At 37.3% G+C, this 20,324-nt stretch overlaps 1 protein-coding gene across 16 annotated transcripts in view; it reads left to right on the top strand.

Moving 5' to 3' along the window:
* MAGI2 (membrane associated guanylate kinase, WW and PDZ domain containing 2) overlaps positions 1 to 20,324 on the top strand; it is a 1,406,842-nt gene that overhangs the window by 1,046,847 nt on the left and 339,671 nt on the right. For all 16 annotated transcript variants that reach the window (XM_020903091.2, XM_020903019.2, XM_070469808.1 and 13 more), the window contains one exon: positions 2,436 to 2,493. In XM_020903091.2, the coding sequence (XP_020758750.2) occupies positions 2,436 to 2,493 (58 nt within the window). The remainder of the gene's footprint in view (positions 1 to 2,435; positions 2,494 to 20,324) is intronic.

The raw sequence follows: 20,324 nt of genomic DNA, 5'->3' as shown, positions 1-20,324 counted from the left end.
ATTTGATAAAAACTATCTGGATAGTTATTCTCATTAGTCTAAATTAAGTATCATTTATGCTATATTAAACAGAGTGCCTAAATTGCTATCTGAATTGGCTAAGGCCTCTGGAACCAAAGTACAGGGTTTTTAAATCCTGTATGATTGTTAAGATAAAACGAGTCGGTGCATGGAAAGTCATCAGTACCTGGACATAGTAAATACTCGGTAATATTCTTATTACCATTTGAAAGAAAAATTTCTTAAGGTGCTTCACAATTTGGTGTTATATATTACTACTCCAAGTATGTTATATTAATCCATTACTAATCCAAGAATTATTAAGCCAGGTCATAGCCTAGATTTTATATAGTTAAAAAGAATACTTGAAAAATATCTTTAGTATTTAAGGGAAGCTCCAATAATAGAAACCATAAAGGAAATCACTGAGAATTTACCAAATAAAATTTTAAAAAGCATGTGTTAAAGAAACTGTTCAACAAAATTAAACTCTTAAAAACATGTATGCAATATATGATAAAGGATTGTTATTCTTCATAAATTAAAAAAAACTCTTATGAATTGATTTATAAAAAGCAAAGAAATGTACAAAAGGAAAAAAAAGCCCAAGAATGAAGAAATAAAAATTAATCAACTATGAACTGCTATTTAAAAGCAATTTGATTTTTAAATAATAATGTATAATATTTTATCTGCATATCCAGATTTCAAAAATTCTAAAAATTGCCTTTTATAAACTCATTTGGCAGCCAAAGGTAACCTGATCTGGGCATGCTGGCAGCAAACTAGTGGTAACTGACTTGAAAGGGTCCTTTTCTGTGCCTCTTAGTGAGAATCACATGATTTGGGCTGCCTGAATATTCATGGCTTTAAAAATTTTTAAGTGCTTTCTCAGACTCTGCTTGGGTTGTTATAGAATAGAAGGCTTTTGCATCATGTTATCCTTCTAAAATCAGAAAAATTATGAATTTCAAAACCCCTCTGTCCAAAAATTTTTGGATGAGGAATTGTGGACCTGGTATTTAATTTGATGGTACAGAGAACCAAAGTGACTCACAAATTCCCAATGAAGTCATAAATTGGTTTCTTTTGTGAATGGGATAGTAAAATGTGAATATAGATAGATATAGAGATTTATCAAAAGCTCTAAAAGTGTGCATGCCCTTTAACCTGGAATTTCTCCTCTAGGAATTTATCATGGCTAAGTTATTAGGAACATGATGAAAGATTTAGTAACTTTAGTAAGTCCAACACAGGTGACATATAACTGAAAAGTCCCAAAAGTTCAATGACAGAAGACTGGTGGAATTACACCAGACTCTAACCACACCTCACACAACAACTGTGCCACTTTCAAAGTGATACTGTGTAGTAACACTCATTCATGTTGAAGATGCTCTCAATATTTTGTTAGGTAGAAATACCAGGCTGTAAAAACAATATGACTATATGATCTAATTTCTCTAAAAATTATTTGTCTCTGGATGGCAGAATTGCAGGTGATTCTAATTTTCCTTTTATAACTGTGCTTGTCTATGGTGAAAATATGTTACTACTTATAATAATAAAACTTTTAAATGTAATTTAAACATATTATTAAGAGTTTGTCAATACATCTTACTTAGTTTCAAGTTTTATATATATTATTAATATGTGTGAGGAAAACATAATATTCTTTGTATGTATAGGAATTAATTATAATGACTTGGTATATTTGAAAACAGTGTCATAACACATAGCCTAGTTTTCAAATAACATGTTTTTCCTTAAAGAAAGCTTTATTATATTGTTGATATTTTAATGTGTATTATTAAAATTTGCTGTTGAGAATTGAAAATATAAACCATATTGTCAAGGAAAGCATGTTTAGAATTTTAAACTTTATACAAAAATATACCCAGAGAGTTTATTGGCAGCATTCAAATTCTGACCCATGGAGAGAGAACAGTAAGCTAACCATCTCAAATAGTGGGATATCAATTGGGAATGTGTAATGTCTTTGTTTCAGTCATCAGAAACAATTTGCTATTCTCCAAAATATATTTTGAAATTATGATCTTTATCCTGAAATGCTCCTTTTAACAATACAAATAAATGAGAAAGCTGTGTGCTCTTTCAAGAAAGTGATTTGCCTTCTGCTTTGCCTTGAGTGGTGATAACATGATGATGTGCCATTCTACTGCTTGGCATGGGATAAACAGCTAGACCCAGCAGTATATCTGCAGAGAAGAGTTCTGTGTTTTAAGTGCTAATTTCAAGTCAGTGCTTCTTATAGTTCCTACAATGTGCATTTTAAATTTGGTGCTGACTCTGAATACTTTATTCCACTTTGTTAGATTATTTCTGCAATATATGTACAATTAAATTATATTACTTATTAAAAATAGTGTTATCTGTTACTTATTTACTGAAAGAAACAACTCTTTATTTTTCAGAGCTTCCATATGGCTGGGAAAAAATCGATGATCCCATTTATGGCACTTATTATGTTGAGTAAGTCTCTAAGTTTGATATTAACTTGTTATTAATGTGTTGTAAAATTGTGTTAACGTTCCATTTATTGTGCATGTGTGGCTAACAGTCCTTTTATTCCCCTTTCATCTTACTTTGAAGTACCCACAAAGACTCTAGCAGCACTAGCTAGCTGTCTCTTGCCTCTCCAGCTGGCTAATTTGTCATACTTTCCCTTTGACTCATGATTCTAAAACACCAATTGGAAAAGTGTGTTTCACACTATCCTCTAAATGAGTGATAATTAAAGATATCAAAGTAAATGCCCTTCATTTTGCAATCAGAATGTTGGGAGCTGACTAGTTGTACAATAGAGATGTTCTATTAGACCAGATTTCAAAGTCAGTTAAATGAAGCAACCATATTTTTTAGTTGAGGGATGAAATAAAATTTAGATTTGTCTTTTAAGGCCTCATTTTAAATCATAAGGGTTTTGCTGTAAATTGGACTTTCATCTATTGGAGGTTGCAGCATAATGAGTTACCACTGTATGCATCCTTTTATTCAGGATAAAGCCCCTATTAAGGATACAATTATACACACATCTTTCCTTAGGAAAATCAAGTAATATTCAATAACTTTCAAAAGTTAAGTACACTAGTTACTTTTCCAGAACCCCTTTTCTGATAGACAATTTTTAAATTTTTACCTATTGCATCATGTTGTTAATGTTATTTGGGTGAATAACAAAAACCTACATACCCAAGAAACAGAGGCTGAAACACTAAAGATGTTCTCCCTCTCCATCAAGATCTAAATCTGTTTCCTCCAATCATATTCTGTTTAACAATAATAATCTAGATGGTAAATGGTTACAGACTAATGATATTATTGCTAAATTGTTTTTATAGCAATAGTCAAACCGTTACTGAGCTTTTACTAAGTGTCAAGCCTTTCCCTCCACTGGGGAGGTGTTGATGAGGACAATGTGTGTACTTATGCCCTTGAGCATCTCCTTCATGAACACTTGTCTTGATCCATCATCTGGAGTGAATTTTGGTGCCACAGTCAGTCATTTCCAGTGAAGGTGAATTTACTTCATTTGCCAAATGCAGTTTTCTAACATAGTATCTAAGGTCATGTAGACACTCAATAGATGCAAAAATTAAAATAAATACTTGGAGGTATCACTAATTGCAAAAATAAAGGAAAATCACTTTTAGATAGTTCTAAGGCTTCTAGTCCCATTACATTGCTCATCAATTAAAATACACATATATTTTAATAATACTATAGCTGCAACTCCTGGTTAATTTTGTCAATGTTAAAAGATTTTCAATAAGTGTTCAGTTTAGTCGCTCAGTCCTGTCCGACTCTTTACGACCCCATGGACAGCAGCATGCCAATGAGTGTTATTTTGTCTTAATTGTTGAATCAGACTATCCCTTGCTTAAAGCTATTACATCTGAAATTCAAGGTAGTTCAATGGAAGGAAAGAGAAGAGAAATATCTGACACACCAGATCTCATCTGTAATATACTTCCTTACATAATTTATCAAACAAGAACACTTTCCTAAGTTTAGATATTGGAAAACTCCATAAAAAGCCATATAGCAAATATTTTAGGGGGCCAAATGGCATCTGTCACAGCTATTCAATTCTGCTGTTGTTGAAAACAACCATAAATGACACTTCAAATGAATGGGTGTCACTATGTTTCAATAAAACTTTATTAGCAAAAATAGACAGCTGGACAGACTTGGCCTAGGGGACATGACTTTCTGAGCCTTTCCCTGTTTTAAATCTTCTGATTCTTCTTCCATGTCCTCAACTGCTTTCAAGCTGATTTCCAATGTGCGAAACAGTATTTAACTCAAACCCTCCTTCTCTGCTTAAATATCTATCAAAGAGGTGAGAGACTCACACATCAAAAAGCAATGCTTCCTACCTTCTTGATCATTGAGGTGTCTGTTCTTCAAGGAAAGATCTGAGGCTGGTAGTTAATTATTGAATTGGACATTAGCTATAACCCTAAAAGGAAATAGTTCTCAGTATCATTACACTTCCTATGTTTTACTTTGTATTTGTTTTTGCTTAAACTACATTTCTTTCCATAGGCTTTCCTGGTAGCTCAGCTGGTAAAGAATTTGCCTGCAATGCAGGAGACCCCAGTTTGATTCCTGGGTTGGGAAAATCCCCTGGAGAAGGGATAGGCTACCCACTCCATATTCTTGGGTTTCCCTGGTGGCTCAGACTGTAAAAAATCTGCTTGCAACGTGGGAGACCTGGGTTTGATCCTTGGGTTGGGACGATCCCCTGGAGGAGGGCATGGCAACCCACTCATTATTCTTGCCTGGAGAATCCCTGTGGACAGAGGAGCCTAGCAGGCTACTGTCCATGGGGTCACAAAGTCACACACAACAGCCCCTAAGCACAGCACATTTCTTTCTATATTTCTCATTTTTCATGGATAATCACCAAAGTCAGAAAATTACTCATAATTTAGTTAGTTATATCTTATGTAATTAGATCAGACTAACATTTAATACTTTTAGATTTTAAGCAATTGTGGGGTCTTCCATACATTCATTGTCATTGTTGTTTAGTTGCTAAGTCGGGTCCAGCTCTTTTGCGACCCTATGGACTATAGCCTTCCAGGCTCCTCTGTCCATGGGAGTCTTCAGGCAAGAATGCTGGAGTGGGATTTCCTTCTCCAGGGGGTCTTCCCGACCCAGGGATCGAACCCACATGTCCTGCATTGGCAGGCAAATTCTTTACCACTGAGCTACCAGGGAAGCCTCTAGATACAATCATAGTGAGTCTAATAGTTTAACTTCCTTCAGGTTACATCCACTTCTACTGTTTGTCATGGCTTTTTCCCCATTACGTGATTCCATAGGTATACCAATACCAAAAACTAGGCATGTGTGTGTGTGTATCAGACCAATCAAAAAACTGAGACAGATAATCCAGACCTCCAGATAATTTTAAATAGAACTGTATGCCAATATTTCTTAGAAATGTCTTTTGGGGAAAAAATCATCAAAATAATTAAAATACCTCAACTTGTAAACCTTGTGTGTTTACATTATATAATGGGTTCTCTGGAGAGCTATCATTTTTGGTATTTAATTACATACCCCATTAATCAATTAGAGGACTGGTTACAAAATATGGAAAACATTCCATCCTCCCACCAAGTGGTAAAAAAGCCTATGCAAGGACTCTAGAAGTCTAACTCAGCAGACAGTTACTCTTCAGACAGACCAACAACTAGGAGGAGAAGTTATAGAGCAGATATCAGCAGTGAATGTCAGATTGAAAGAAACCCTGTGCCTCTGGCACAGTTGCATAAACACTCATTCCTGCCAGCCACAGCTAAGCCAATAGGACTCCAGCAGTCAACAGCAGTAAAGTGTGTATACAACTTGACACTGGAAAACCTGGGCTGAATACATTTTGACCACTAATGGTAACTTTAACTTGCTGTGTCATAATTTTGTCCGGGGCAAATCCAGTTTTAAGATTACAGGTTTAATATATTTAAAACTCAGAAAAAATTATCATCATTATCGTGTAAGTATGATCACATCATGGCATCTGGTCCCATCACATCATGGCAGATGGGAAAAAATGGAAACAGTGAAAGATTTTATTTTCTTGGCCTCCAAAATCACTATGGACAGTGACTGCAGCCATGAAATTAAAAGACACCTTGGAAGAAAAGCTATGACAAACCTAGAGAGCATATTCAAAAGCAGAGACATCATTTTGCCAACAAAGGTCTGTATAGCCAAAGCTATGGTTTTTCCAGTAGTCATGTAGGGATGTGAGAGTTGTACCATAAAGAAGGCTGAGTGCTGAAGAATTGATGCTTTTGAACTGTGGTGTTGGAGAAGACTCTTGAGAGTCCCCTGGACTGCAAGGAGATCCAACCAGTCCACCCTAAAGGAAATATACCCTGAATGTTCATTGGAAGGACTGATACTGAAGCTGGAGCTCCAATACTTTGGCCACCTGATGCAAAGAACTGACTCATTGGAAAAGACCCTGAATCTGGGAAAGATTGAAGGCAGGAACAGAAGGGGGTAACAGAGGATGAGGATGGTTGGGTTCATCATCGACTCAACAGACATGAGTTTGAACAAGCTCTGGGAGATAATGAAGGACAGGGAAAACTGGCTTACTGCAAGTCGCTAGGGTAGCAAAGAGTCAGACATGACTGAGCAATTGAACAACAATAGTATAATGAGATAAATTGTCTTAAACTGACATATGGGGAAATTGTGGCTGAAGAAGTTCAGTAACTTACCCAGCATCACATTATTGATAGAAATGGGCCCAGGTACTGTGACTGTAGAGCCCAGAGTCCAAACTCTTGCTTGAAATGCTTCCCATAAATATAGTGTTCATAATCCTCATGTGATGGTCTGAACAAGCTTCTGCAGCTCATCACTGGAGAGGAATAGAGGGTCCCCAGAGAACATCTCCTCCCTGGCTCCCCTCGAGTGGTATCACAGGAGGGTGACAGATAGTGGTGGTCATGTTGCACACAGCCCCATCAGGCTGACTTCTGACTCACTCATTCTGAGCCACCAACTCCATCACCCATGGCTTGAGAGTGGTCCTGGATACTCTGGTCCCCAAGAGCAAGACTGGAAAGTCCTGAACAAAGAGGATTCCATGTTGTGCGGGCCCCAGCGTAGAGATGTTGGCCCTCATTTGGAGCTACAGAAGCAGCCACACAGCTCTGTATTTTGGAGAACAGTGAGGCGCACTCACATCTTTTTTTATTTCATCTGCAGACAGGACAGACAGACCACATTTCTGCTGTTTAGCCACAGAAAGAGGTTAGCCCTATTTTTCTTGACACTAAATCCATGATAGTACAGGATTTAGCAATGTATTAAAAAGTCCTAAAGTTGCTAACTAGAAATGTAACTGTCACTGTTCATAAAGAAAGGGAATTTTTTAATGAAATAAGTACAAAATGTAGAGTTGAACAGCTGTGACTTTTGTACAAATGTGTTGTGTTTTTTTCTCTTTTGTGAAATTATGTCTGCTGGGGGTGCATTTTGGTTTCAATGGCAGTTACACAATTTGCTTAACTAGCTCACCCAGAAGACACAATTTCCTGGAAGAGTTTTCATGCAAAGCTGCCTTCTCTGGCACAGACAGGAGAAGCAAACCAAGCAACTACAGTTAAGATAATAGTGGAGACTGACAGATGTGATTTTCATGTAAAGGTTTTACAAGTTTTCATGTGATATCACACATCTGCTACTATGAAATGTTACTTGTGTGCAGCTCCAGAATGTATGAAAGATACTGTATAATATCTCCAATATAACATTGAATGTGAAAGGAGAATTGCCTTCATTTCATGGTTAATGATGAGTATTTGTCATGATGTAGCAAGTTGCAAAGTGGTTAGAGGGGATTTTAACTCAACAGCATTATCTTAACAATGTTTTTCTCCTTCATGCCTTTGAGTAGTTCTCTAAATATTCCAAGAAAACACTTTCTGACTTCAGAATTTTTGAAAAGTCAGCATATATGTAAAACACGTCCAATTAGAAATCAACACAAAAGTATATCCTTTTAAAATCTTGCCTCTTCCTAGAGAATTTTTTTCCTGTATTGAAAGCTAATTTTTTCAAACTCTCAATTTTTTCTTCAAACTTCAAAAATTAGCACACTGTTCTGATGCTTTTAAACAGCTATTTAAAAAAGAATCCTTTCACCAGCTTAACAAATTTGTGTAATAGAAGATGTTAAACTGAAATGCACTGTTGATGAAGTTGCTCAGTTACGTTCTAAAGGGAGCTCAAAATCTTGTCAGTAGCATTTGGTCATATTGGTTATCACTTAGTGGACAAGAACATGGGCAGCACCTTTTCACAGTATACCAGCCTTGCAAGTTCCTGGTTGTGAGATCTTAAGTGGAAAGATTGTAGAGAAGGAAGAAGGGGAGGAGGGTGGGGATCAGAAAGGAGAGAGGGAAAAAGAAAGGAAGAAATTGTATTATGTATCTACTACATGCCAGTCAGTATTCTAAGTATTGTACATATTACTAACTCATTTAATAAAAACAAAACAAACTGTGAAGTCTATGTTACTATCCCCATTTTATAGATAATGAAATATAAAATAAAGATAAAATGATAAAAATAACTGAGATATAGCTATTTCTATAAGTACTAAATAATAAAGCTGTAATTTGGATCTAGGCAGTCTCATTACACAGCTGGTGAAAGTGAAAATGTTCGTTGCTCAGTCATATCTGACTTCTTGTGACCCCGTGGACTGTACTGTCCATGGAATTCTCCAGGCGAGAATACTGGAGTGGATTGCCATTTCCTTCTCCAGGGGATCTTCCTGACCCAGGGATCTGACCTAGGTCTCCCTCACTGCAGGCAAATGCTTTACCATCAGAACCACTAGGCAAGCCTTAGCACCTAACACAGGTATGTCGGAAGTGCTGAACAAATGCTAATTATGTTTTACCTTATGTATCCCAGTGACACAGCTAAGGACTCTCCTTTTGAAATCACCTGCTTTTTCAGTTCTTTCTTGATACAGTAGCAGTGTTGGTCGCTCAGTCATGTCTGACCCTTTGTGACCCATGGACTGTAGCCCGCCAGGCTCTGTCTGTCCATGGAATTCTCCAGGCAAGAATATTGAAGTGGGTAGCCATTCCCTTCTCTAGGGGATCTTCCCAACCCAGGGATAGAACCCAGGTCTTTTGCATTGCAAGCAGATTTTTTACTGTCTAAGCTACCAGGGAAGCCTTTCATGATACAGTGCACCCCCAAAAGTGAATAATTCTAAGGATGATTATTTGATTTGTAAGAAACATATAACTTAATCTCATGGTTAGAGTGTGCCACATTGAATAAAAAATACCATTTCTGGTATTTTTTCCATAAGTCCACTGAAAATGATGAAGCAAGGACTGTAGAGTGTGATATTTCTGTGTCTTCCAGAAGAGCTGAGGTTTCAGGGTAATTTCCAAAGAAAGTATTTATGATAAAAGGATTCATTTAATAACACAATGATGTTTAAGATACTATTTTTACTTTCAACTACTTTCACATCCATTGTCCTGGAGAATGAGGGAACCAAATCTCTGAGGAGTTAAGTGAGTTCTCAATGAGCAGACTCCTAGTAAGGCTGCAGCTATCTGATGCATGGAGAGCTAAGAAATACTTTTCAATAGACTAGCTATGTTTTGTATTAACATTAACTTTATAATTTATAAAATGTTTCTCATGTTTATTAAATAAGCATAAGTCAATTAACTTCACAGTTCAATGAAGGGAATAAGAATATTGAAATAAACATAAGATATTCTATTTCTAACCAAACTATAGTCAGTTCTTTTTTACTAAGTTATTACATTTTTACCTCCTTCTGGCTGATCCAGTTCAACTTCATAGTATGTGGCCTCACTCCTTTCTGCCTGGAGAAGACAAGCATCAAACCTTATCATGAGGGATCTTCTAGATTCACATACATGTTCTTTACACTATGTTAGCATTTCTGATAGTTTGTCACTGATAATTCTTACTTGCCACTCTGTACTACTTACTCATACTATGTAAATTTCCACTGGCTATTGATCTACTTTGTTAACACTGCACTTCAACCACAAATTGGTGGGGAAACTTATGCTTCCTTCTGCTCTTTTTGCCAAAGTCTGTCAAATATTTTTAAACTATGATTCTTTCAAATCAAAATGAAGTCTCATGTCCAATCTCCCTTCTTACTATTATCATCCAGTCAAAACCTGGGTATATGCCCCTCATCAACCCTTTTCATGAAGTTAGAGATAATTTTTCATACTGGACGGTATTTCCCCATTGCTGATTCATTTTAATATGACCAAAATTTATTTTGTATTCCAGTTGCCTTTCCTTCTCCTGAATGTCTTTTCACCCGAAGGAAAGAAAATTCAACTCTATAATTGGATATATTTTTGTTAGCACCTTTATAAGCTGATAAACTGCCTTATTTTAGCAAAGCTTCTGGTTCGAAATTTTAAAAATTGTCTTAGGAATCTAGAAGTTTAAATAGATTTAATTGCAAGTGGACTTTTACAAATAACAGTGACTTAATCACTTTGATAGCAGTTATTTTTTTGTTTTTACAATTCTAACGAATCGCTTGTTCTGAAGTCAGTAATAAAAGACAAAATAATTATTATTCCAGCATCATCTTTTCTTTTCTTTGAAAATGTTAGTGAAGAATGCTATGTAAACAGTTTGTTTGTTTGTCTTGAAACATTTTTTTGTGAATTAAATTAGGCTCTCATTTAGACACTCCTGGACAGGTTGACCACAACAGCTAGCACACAGCAGGTGACCTGAGTGGTAGAGGCAGCAGTATCCCTGAGCCCTTCTCATCCCAAGGAGAGATGACAAGAATGGTCATAGCTGGAAACACCACTGCATGCTCCCAGGGAAGGCCTGTGCTCTCTCCTTCTACTCCATCTTTTCTTTAGGACCATGAGAACTGGGGAATGGCCATGTGAAGGAAGGGAGGACAGTCTGCAGCTGGGCAGTGTTGCTCAAGGGGGTTTCAGGCAATGTTTTGAGAGGAGTGTGAGCAGGTGGATGTGGGGAGTGTCGTTTCTCCACTGAGAGGTCCTAGGGTATTGTGACATGTGCCGTCTCTCCTAATGGAGGAGGGATCACATATTTCTATTCTGTGTAGGTCATTGCTAGGCCAGACCCAGAGAAAACTGCCACCATCTTTCACTGGATAATTCTGTTTGGCTCTTGCCACGGTAATGTTATAATAACAAGTAAATTATTGTCGTCATTCCATAATTTGTGAAATAGTTAGCTTATATAGTTTATTAATCTCTGTCTGGATTAAATAAATTAGGTTTCTTATGAATGAACTACAAACTGTCTCATGCTACCAGTCTGTATCACCACATATTTTGGAGGCATATCTTAGACTAAGTTCGGAAGTTAGCACATGAAGTGAAAAATTGGATAGGGTCAGAATTATCCTAAAAATCCCTCAGCATCATGTCATGTTAGAGACTAGCATACTGAAACAACATTGCTGTTTTTTCCTTTAGTGTTGGAAAAGAATTCTCTCTGGAATTAAACCGGTTGGCTGGCATTTAGGTCTTTTAGATCTTTAATGGATACAAAACTAGAATCACATTCAGCTCAGAGAGAGGCTGTCAGACAGATGAAGAAATTTAGTGAAACAGAAGTAGCAGTCGATTGATGTCATTTGTGTACGTTATTATGAATATAACAAAAGTCAGTCACCTGCCCCCACATGAAAACTATAATTTCATCTCTTTTACTATTCAGGTAATGTTTTTCAAAATCGTTTTTGTGTCACAGATCATAATATTAGTAATACTTTGTCCTTTTTTGCATTCATGGTTTTGAACTTACAGGCTAGTAGAAAATTACACTTAACCTCTCTGGCTTCTATCTGTTAAATGAGTGGTTTGGATTAGGTGGTTGCTAAGAGTTCTTCTATTTCAAGGAACATCTACTGCACCTTGTGTTAACAAGGATAAATTTGGCCATTCTCCCGTGTTAAGCCTTGTTGTTTTCTCATTATGCCTGCTGATCAAAGACTACTTAAAATTTAAAAGCATTTTCTTTCCATTTCTGCTTGTTATTTGGCTAGACAATAACATATATTACCATTCTTTTATTTTATTTTAATGATTTTAACAATCACATCGTGTGAATGTTAACGAAAGACTTCCAAAAAGAGTGGATTATTATAATAGAATCTCCTTACAAAGCTCTGACAATATATTGTCGTGAGTACATTGTATTTGAGATCTACAATGTATTTTATATCTACAGATATGAAACTGATTATCATTAAATAAAAAGTCAGTGATATAAAGAGAAGCTTATAAACAAAAAGTCAGGTGAGAACTATATTTTTCTCACCACTGTCAGAGCTGAAGATATTTGAAAGGAATATTGTTTTCCGTTTTTTATAGTACAAGGTGACATTGCTAAGGGGCTTCCCTGATAGCTGCAATGGAGGAGACCCCAGTTTGATCCCTGGGTCAGGAAGATCCCTTGGAGAAGGGATAGGCTACCCACTCCAGTATTCTTGGTCTTCCCTTGTGGCTCAGTGGGTAAAGAATCTGCCTGCAATATGGGAGACCTGGGTTCGATCCCCAGGTTGGGAAGATCTCCTGGAGAAGGGAAAGGCTACCCATTACTTTTGTGTTACTGTGTTTAACAGATGACTTTATTTAACTAGATGAAATTATGTTACTATAGACAGCTAACAATATAATAGATAACAAAATTTTTATTACCAAATTTTATATATTCAATTTAGCTAAATAAGATGGAATTTAAAATTATCAGGAAAAAATTCTGTCCTGTGGCTGAGCTTATCTGGATTTGCTGTGATAAGCCAATAAAATTATTTTTTCATTAATCTAGTCCAGGTGAAATTCACCATTAGGTATTTGGTTTCTGAAAGCTGATTAAATAACATTTATTGAGTCTGTCACAATGTAAAGAGCTTAGTTCAAATTTCTATTTAGCACAACACTCATATATAGAGGTTGACAAAGTCCCCTCTTTTAATCTCACTTCACTTTCTCCAGTTTCAATTGGGCATCACAAACTTAGGATTTTCAGATAAAATGATGGGAATGATTGTCTTTCTTTTTTCTGTACAATTACTTAGTTAGTTGGGGGCATTGACTTAATACATAAATAATAAACAACTATCAGTCAAGCCAGGAAAATCAATATTAATAGCTACCATCTACTAAGTACTCTTTATATATTTGGCATTTTACATAACTTATTTAGTCATTACGACAACACTTTATGTTAGATATTATTCACATTTTACAGACAGAAAAACTTAAGCCAGACCATCAACCTCATAGGCGGTGGAAATAGAGTTGCAGCCCAGGACAGGAATTCAAAGACTTGATGCTGTTGGCATTTAAGTTACGCTTGACTCCCATTCTCTGAGTACCAACAGATAATATAAAAATCTATACAGTGCTTCATGTTTAAACACTTTCATATATTTCTCTTCAAAACAGTCCTGTGAGGTGAGTAGGATAGTTAGACAAGGCCATTGCAATTCAGAGGTATTAGGGAAACTTTACAAAGGTAATGAGAGGTAGACTTAAGCTGCAAATGCGTTTTAAACTTCAAATGCTGGTTTGATGTTAAAATAGAGAATGATCACTGAGACTCACTGTAAGTGGCTTTCCCTCTGGTGAAGTCCAAGAGATCCAGGTGAGATCAAGGAAACCAGAGTTCAGGTCGCTGCTGTCACCTGTTACTGTCGTGGCTCACCCACACTTAGCCGTGCAGCTGTCACTGAGCCTCGGGGCTCAGTGGGGGAGGGTTCTTACTCATACTCATTCCTTGTTACCACATAAGGAATTTCTGTAAGTAATTGAGCAAGTACCATTTCACTTCTTCTTGTATCACTGGACTTCAGCAGGACCTAATATGTCCTTTTCAAAGTTTGAGACAAGTCATACGTAGTTGTTGTTATTGACCATCCCCCATTCTCACTCACATAAAACTCTAATCTTATTCATAAATGTTAGTGTAGAATCTTATTATCATAATGGCCAGAGACAGTGGCCCATGTTCAGTTTCCAGAGATGGTAAGGACAGAGTTCAAGAAAAGTAGAGTGAGGATTAGCCCTAAGTGAGGCTAGCAGGCAACCCCCAGAGGAGACTCCTCTGGTTTGAAAATTAAGTCACCCAAAGCCAGTCTCCTGGCTCCTCACCCATCTTCTCATTCTTGTTTCTATTCTCATTTTTCATGACATGTGAAATACACACATGCACATGTGTTTTCTTATAAAGTGAATACAGTCCCTATTTCTATGCACATAATCACTAGGTTCTTTAAAAAATAATTCAATAATCAAAGTAATGTGCTGTATTTACACATTTTTATCTTCCGAAAACCAGCTTGTATTTAAAATTCTGTGAGATCCAGTTTCACAAACAACACTGATAATGAGAACTACCCTGAAGTAGTAACAGATTACTAAAAATAGTCCAAGCCTAAATATACAGAAGACGTATCATTGAAAAGTAAATGTGTATTTGTGTCAGAAGCACCTAGATCAGTAATGTTGGTTTTGGCACTACACAGAGCCAGGTGAGTCATGAATCTACTTCTTTCTGTGAGAACTTCTAGAAATTATTTACCCTCTCTGAGGAGGAGCTCAATTAAAAGTACAAAACATGTTTACCTGAAGGTTTGGCATATAGTATTTACTCAATGAATATTAGTTCTCATCTCTCTCTGCTCCCAACCACTCTCCCATTATGCCCTCTTTTATTTACAAGGCTGGCATTCATTTGTCAGACAAGTATTTCTTTCTACAAATTGTGGTATCTATTAAATAGAATTTAAATCTGAACAGCTATTAAGTAACTGTAAAGTGTGCAAGATGGAATGTTCTTCTGAAATATCCAACATCATGCATTCCATCTTTATTTGGAGCTTTAGAATGGAAAGTACAAGCTCAGCCAATGAGGGAGCCTACATTCACCAACCTTGTGTGTATATTGTGGAAAGGAAGAAACATGTTACATAAAAATACAGCCCCTGATACAGATACATGAAACTGTCATCCCAGAATTCTGATCTTCCTGTAATGGCATAATTTTAGGTATAGTGTGTTAATTATATAAAACTCCAACACTAGTTTTCCCAAAAAGCAAGCTATTAAAACCAACAGTGAAGCAACTTACTGCCACCTGTATTTGCTCTTGGTTCTGGCTGAACCTTTATCATCTCTTCCCATTACTTCTTTTCCATGCCTTTCTTATCTTCCCAGGGTCCTTATCTTCTCAGAATGACAAGCTCCTGCCAGTCAGGCCACATGGCCACTTATTAATGCAAGGCATTGAAAGAGTCTGTGCAGATTCTAGGTATCTGGCAAAGGAGCCTTTTCTCCCTAAGATGCATCAAAAGTTCTTTTAATTTTGTTTTGTTTTCTAATTCTTCCTGCATTACTGTCTAGCTTATAAAAGGAATAGCTGTATATTTAATTTTTCTCTGATATAAACAGTAATAAAGACTCAGATACATGTCAAGAATAATATTTTTTTAATCTTTATCTCACTCTGAATATTAGACTTGGAAAACTGGAGAGGTTTGCTATTCTATAAAGTGGGAATTATCTTCCTGCCATGTTGACTTTCAAAATCTACACAGTCTTGTTCCCAGTCGTGTCTGTCTCCCCTCACTGGCGCTCTTTCACTGACCCCTCTTTCCTGGATAATCCTAGGCATTAGTGGTGTTGCCTTCGTGATTCCTTGCTTCTCTGACTCTCCTTGATGTCAGACCAGAAGTATGCTTGTACCCATTGCTGTGTGTTTCCAGCATTATGTATGAGTGACATGTATGCACAGGTTTATAGTTCTTAGTTATATTTTTGGAGGTCAGTAGACTTTGGTTGAGGCCTCCCTCATAACTCAGTTGGTAAATCATCTGCCTGCAATGCAGGAGACCCAGGTTTGATTTGTGGGTCAGGAAGATCCACTGGAGAAGGAAATGGCAACCCACTCCAGTATTCTTGCCTGGAGAATCCCATGGACAGAGGAGCCTGACAGGCTACAGTCCATGAGATTGCAAGAGTCAGACATGACTTAGTGACTAAACCACCAACCACCAGACTTGGGTTGTATCATGATTTCACATTTCAATAGCTCATGCATAAGTTGTTAATAGATAGCAATTCAGTATATTACAAGTCAAACTAGTCTAACCCTTCCGAGCACACTGTAATGGCTCGTTCCCTGGGTAATGGATTCTTCATAGTCACAGAGCATCTTGCTTGTCCTCATAACACCAGGTAAGTAGAATGACCAGTACATTGGCGGTACCGTAAATGATACTGAAATGGTTGAGAATTTAAGGAGTATCATGATTCTTCCCATGTGGTTAATATGGTGAGACTCATTCTCTACTCTGCCCATGTTCAGGAAACAGGCACATCTTCCAGAATGGAGAGTTTTAAAAGCTGTGATCATCCTTTAGGCTAAAGCCATAGTGGAAGTACGGAGACTTTGAAACAAAATAGAGCCTCGTCCCATGACTTGGAAGTATTCTTTTTTTTTTTTTTCATTTATTTTTATTAATTGGAGGCTAATTATTTTACAATATTGTAGTGGATTTTGCCATACATTGACATGAATCAGCCATGGATTTACATGTGTTCCCCATCCTGATCCCCCCTCCCGCCTCCCTCTCCATCCCATCCCTCTGGGTCTTCCCAGTGCACCAGCCCTGAGCACTTGTCTCATGCATCCAACCTGGGCTGGTGGTCTGTTTCACCCTTGATAGTATACTTGTTTCAATGCTATTCTCTCAGAACATCCCACCCTCGCCTTCTCCCACAGAGTCCCAAAGTCTGTTCTGTACATCTGTGTCTCTTTTTCTGTTTTGCATATTGGGTTATTATTACCATCTTTTTAAATTTCATATGTATGTGTTTGTATACTGTATTGGTCTTTATCTTTCTGGCTTACTTAACCCTGTATAATGGGCTCCGGTTTCATCCATCTCATTAGAACTGATTCAAATGAATTCTTTTTAATGGCTGAGTAATATTCCATTGTGTATATGTACCATAGTTTCCTTATCCATTTGTCTGCTGATGAGCATCGAGGTTGCTTCCATGTCCTGGCTATTATAAACAGTGCTGTGATGAACATTGGGGTGAACGTGTCTCTTCCAGATCTGGTTTCCTCGGTGTGTATGCCCAGAAGTGGGATTGCTGGGTCATATGGCAGTTCTATTTCCAGTTTTTTAAGGAATCTCCACACTGTTCTCCACAGTGGCTGTACTAATTTGCATTCCCACCAACAGTGTAAGAGGGTTCCCTTTTCTCCACACTCTCTACAGCATTTATTGCTTGTAGACTTGTGGATAGCAGCCATCCTGACTGGCGTGTAATGGTTTTGATTGGCATTTCTCTGATAATGAGTGATGTTGAGCATCTTTTCATGTGTTTGTTAGCCATCTGTATGTCTTCTTTGGAGAAATGTCTGTTTAGTTCTTTGGCCCATTTTTTGATTGGGTCATTTATTTTTCTGGAGTTGAGCTGGAGGAGTTGCTTGTATATTTTTGAGATTAATCCTTTGTCTGTTGCTTCGTTTGCTGTTATTTTCTCCCAATCTGAGGGCTGTCTTTTCACCTTGCTTATAGTTTCCTTTGTTGTGCAAAAGCTTTTAAGTTTCATTAGGTCCCATTTGTTTATTTCTGCTTTTATTTCCAATATTCTGGGAGGTGGGTCATAGAGGATCCTGCTGTGATTTATGTTGGAGAGTGTTTTGCCTATGTTCTCCTCTAGGAGTTTTATAGTTTCTGGTCTTATGTTTAGATCTTTAATCCATTTTGAGTTTATTTTAGTGTATGGTGTTAGAAAGTGTTCTAGTTTCATTCTTTTACAGGTGGTTGACCAGTTTTCCCAGCACCACTTGTTAAAGAGGTTGTCTTTTTTCCATTGTATATCCTTGCCTCCTTTGTCGAAGATAAGGTGACGATAGATTTGTGGATTTATCTCTGGGCTTTCTATTCTGTTCCATTGATCTATATTTCTGTCTTTGTGCCAGTACCATACTGTCTTGATGACTGTGGCTTTGTAGTATAGTCTGAAGTCAGGCAGGTTGATTCCTCCAGTTCAATTCTTCTTTCTCAAGATTACTTTGGCTATTGGAGGTTTTTTGTATTTCCATACAAATTGTGAAATTATTTGTTCTAGTTCTGTGAAAAATACCGTTGGTAGCTTGATAGGGATTGCATTGAATCTATAGATTGCTTTGGGTAGTATAGCCATTTTGACAATATTGATTCTTCCAATCCATGAACACGGTATATTTCTCCATCTGTTTGTGTCCTCTTTAATTTCTTTCATCAGTGTTTTATAGTTTTCTATGTATAGGTCTTTTGTTTCTTTAGGTTGATATACTCCTAAGTATTTTATTCTTTTTGTTGCAATGGTGAATGGTATTGTTTCCTTAATTTCTCTTTCTGTTTTCTCAATTGTTAGTGTATAGGAATGCAAGGGATTTCTGTGTGTTCATTTTATATCCTGCAACTTTACTATATTCATTGATTAGCTCTAGTAATTTTCTGGTAGAGTCTTTAGGGTTTTCTATGTAGAGGATCATGTCATCTGCAAACAGAGAGAGTTTCACTTCTTCTTTTCCTATCTGGATTCCTTTTACTTCTTTTTCTGCTCTGATTGCTGTGGCCAACACTTCCAAAACTATGTTGAATAGTAGTGGTGAGAGTGGGTACCCTTGTCTTGTTCCTGACTTTAAGGGAAATGCTTTCAATTTTTCACCATTGAGGGTAATGTTTGCTGTGGGTTTGTCATATATAGCTTTTATTATGTTGAGGTATGTTCCTTCTATGCCTGCTTTCTGGAGAGTTTTTATCATAAATGGATGTTGAATTTTGTCAAAGGCTTTTTCTGCATCTATTGAGATAATCATATGGTTTTTATCTTGCAATTTGTTAATGTGGTGTATTACATTGATTGATTTGTGGATATTAAAGAATCCTTGCATTCCTGGGATAAAGCCCACTTGGTCATGATGTATAATCTTTTTAATATGTTGTTGGATTCTGTTTGCTAGAATTTTGTTAAGGATTTTTGCATCTATGTTCATCAGTGATATTGGCCTGTAGTTTTCTTTTTTTGTGGCATCCTTGTCTGGTTTTGGTATTAGAGTAATGGTGGCCTCATAGAATGAGTTTGGAAGTTTACCTTCTTCTGCAATTTTCTGGAAGAGTTTGAGTAAGATAGGTGTTAGCTCTTCTCTAAATTTTTGGTAGAATTCAGCTGTGAAGCCATCTGGTCCTGGACTTTTGTTTGCTGGAAGATTTCTGATTACAGTTTCGATTTCCGTGCTTGTGATGGGTCTGTTAAGATTTTCTATTTCTTCCTGGTTCAGTTTTGGAAAGTTATACTTTTCTAAGAATTTGTCCATTTCTTCCAAGTTGTCCATTTTATTGGCATAGAGCTGCTGGTAGTAGTCTCTTACGATCCTTTGTTATTTCAGAGTTGTTTGTTGTGATCTCTCCATTTTCATTTCTAATTTTGTTGATTTGGTTCTTCTCCCTTTGTTTCTTGATGAGTCTGGGAAGTATTCTTCTTGCCCCATAACTCATCCTCTCCCCCACACCCCTGCTCCCACACCACCACCCACACGGAAATGTAGTAGGTGTAGGCACCATACCTGTACTCTCACTAAGCAGGATAGAATTTGTTCCTGAACACTTTTGAATCCACTATTCTCTTCCTAAAATGCCTTTTTCTCCATCTGGCAAAGTACGTCTCTCCTTCTAGAATCTGCTCAAGAGTCACTTCCCTGTGAAATTTCCCTGAACCATCAGACTCAGTTGTCTTTTCTTTTGAGTCCTCATTTTGTGCATACAAATTTTCTGGCTGCTTATAGAATGACCAGCTCACCCCAATTTACCTAGGAATGTCCTATTGCTGCTGCTAAGTCGCTTCAGTCATGTCCAGCTCTGTGCGACCCCAGAGACAGCAGCCCATCAGGCTCCCCTGTCCCTGGGATTCTCCAGGCAAGAACACTGGCATGGGTTGCCATTGCCTTCTCCAATGCATGAAAGTGAAAAGTGAAAGTGAAGCCGCTCAGTCGTGTCCAACTCTTAGCGACTCCATGGACAGCAGCCTACCTGGCTCCTTCATCCATGGGATTTTCCAGGCAAGAGTACTGGAGTGGGGTGCCATTGCCTTCTCCAAGGAATGTCCAGGTATTAGCAAAGAAAGCCCCATGCCCTGGGAAAGCCTTTAGTCCTAGACAGATCTGGGCAGACAAACCTCATATGTCTT

This window comes from Odocoileus virginianus, chromosome 1 (genome assembly GCF_023699985.2).
Source record: "Odocoileus virginianus isolate 20LAN1187 ecotype Illinois chromosome 1, Ovbor_1.2, whole genome shotgun sequence".
NCBI classification, from domain to species: domain Eukaryota; kingdom Metazoa; phylum Chordata; class Mammalia; order Artiodactyla; family Cervidae; genus Odocoileus; species Odocoileus virginianus.
Note: the sequence above shows the minus strand (reverse complement) of the source record. Positions and strands in the feature narration are given on the sequence as shown.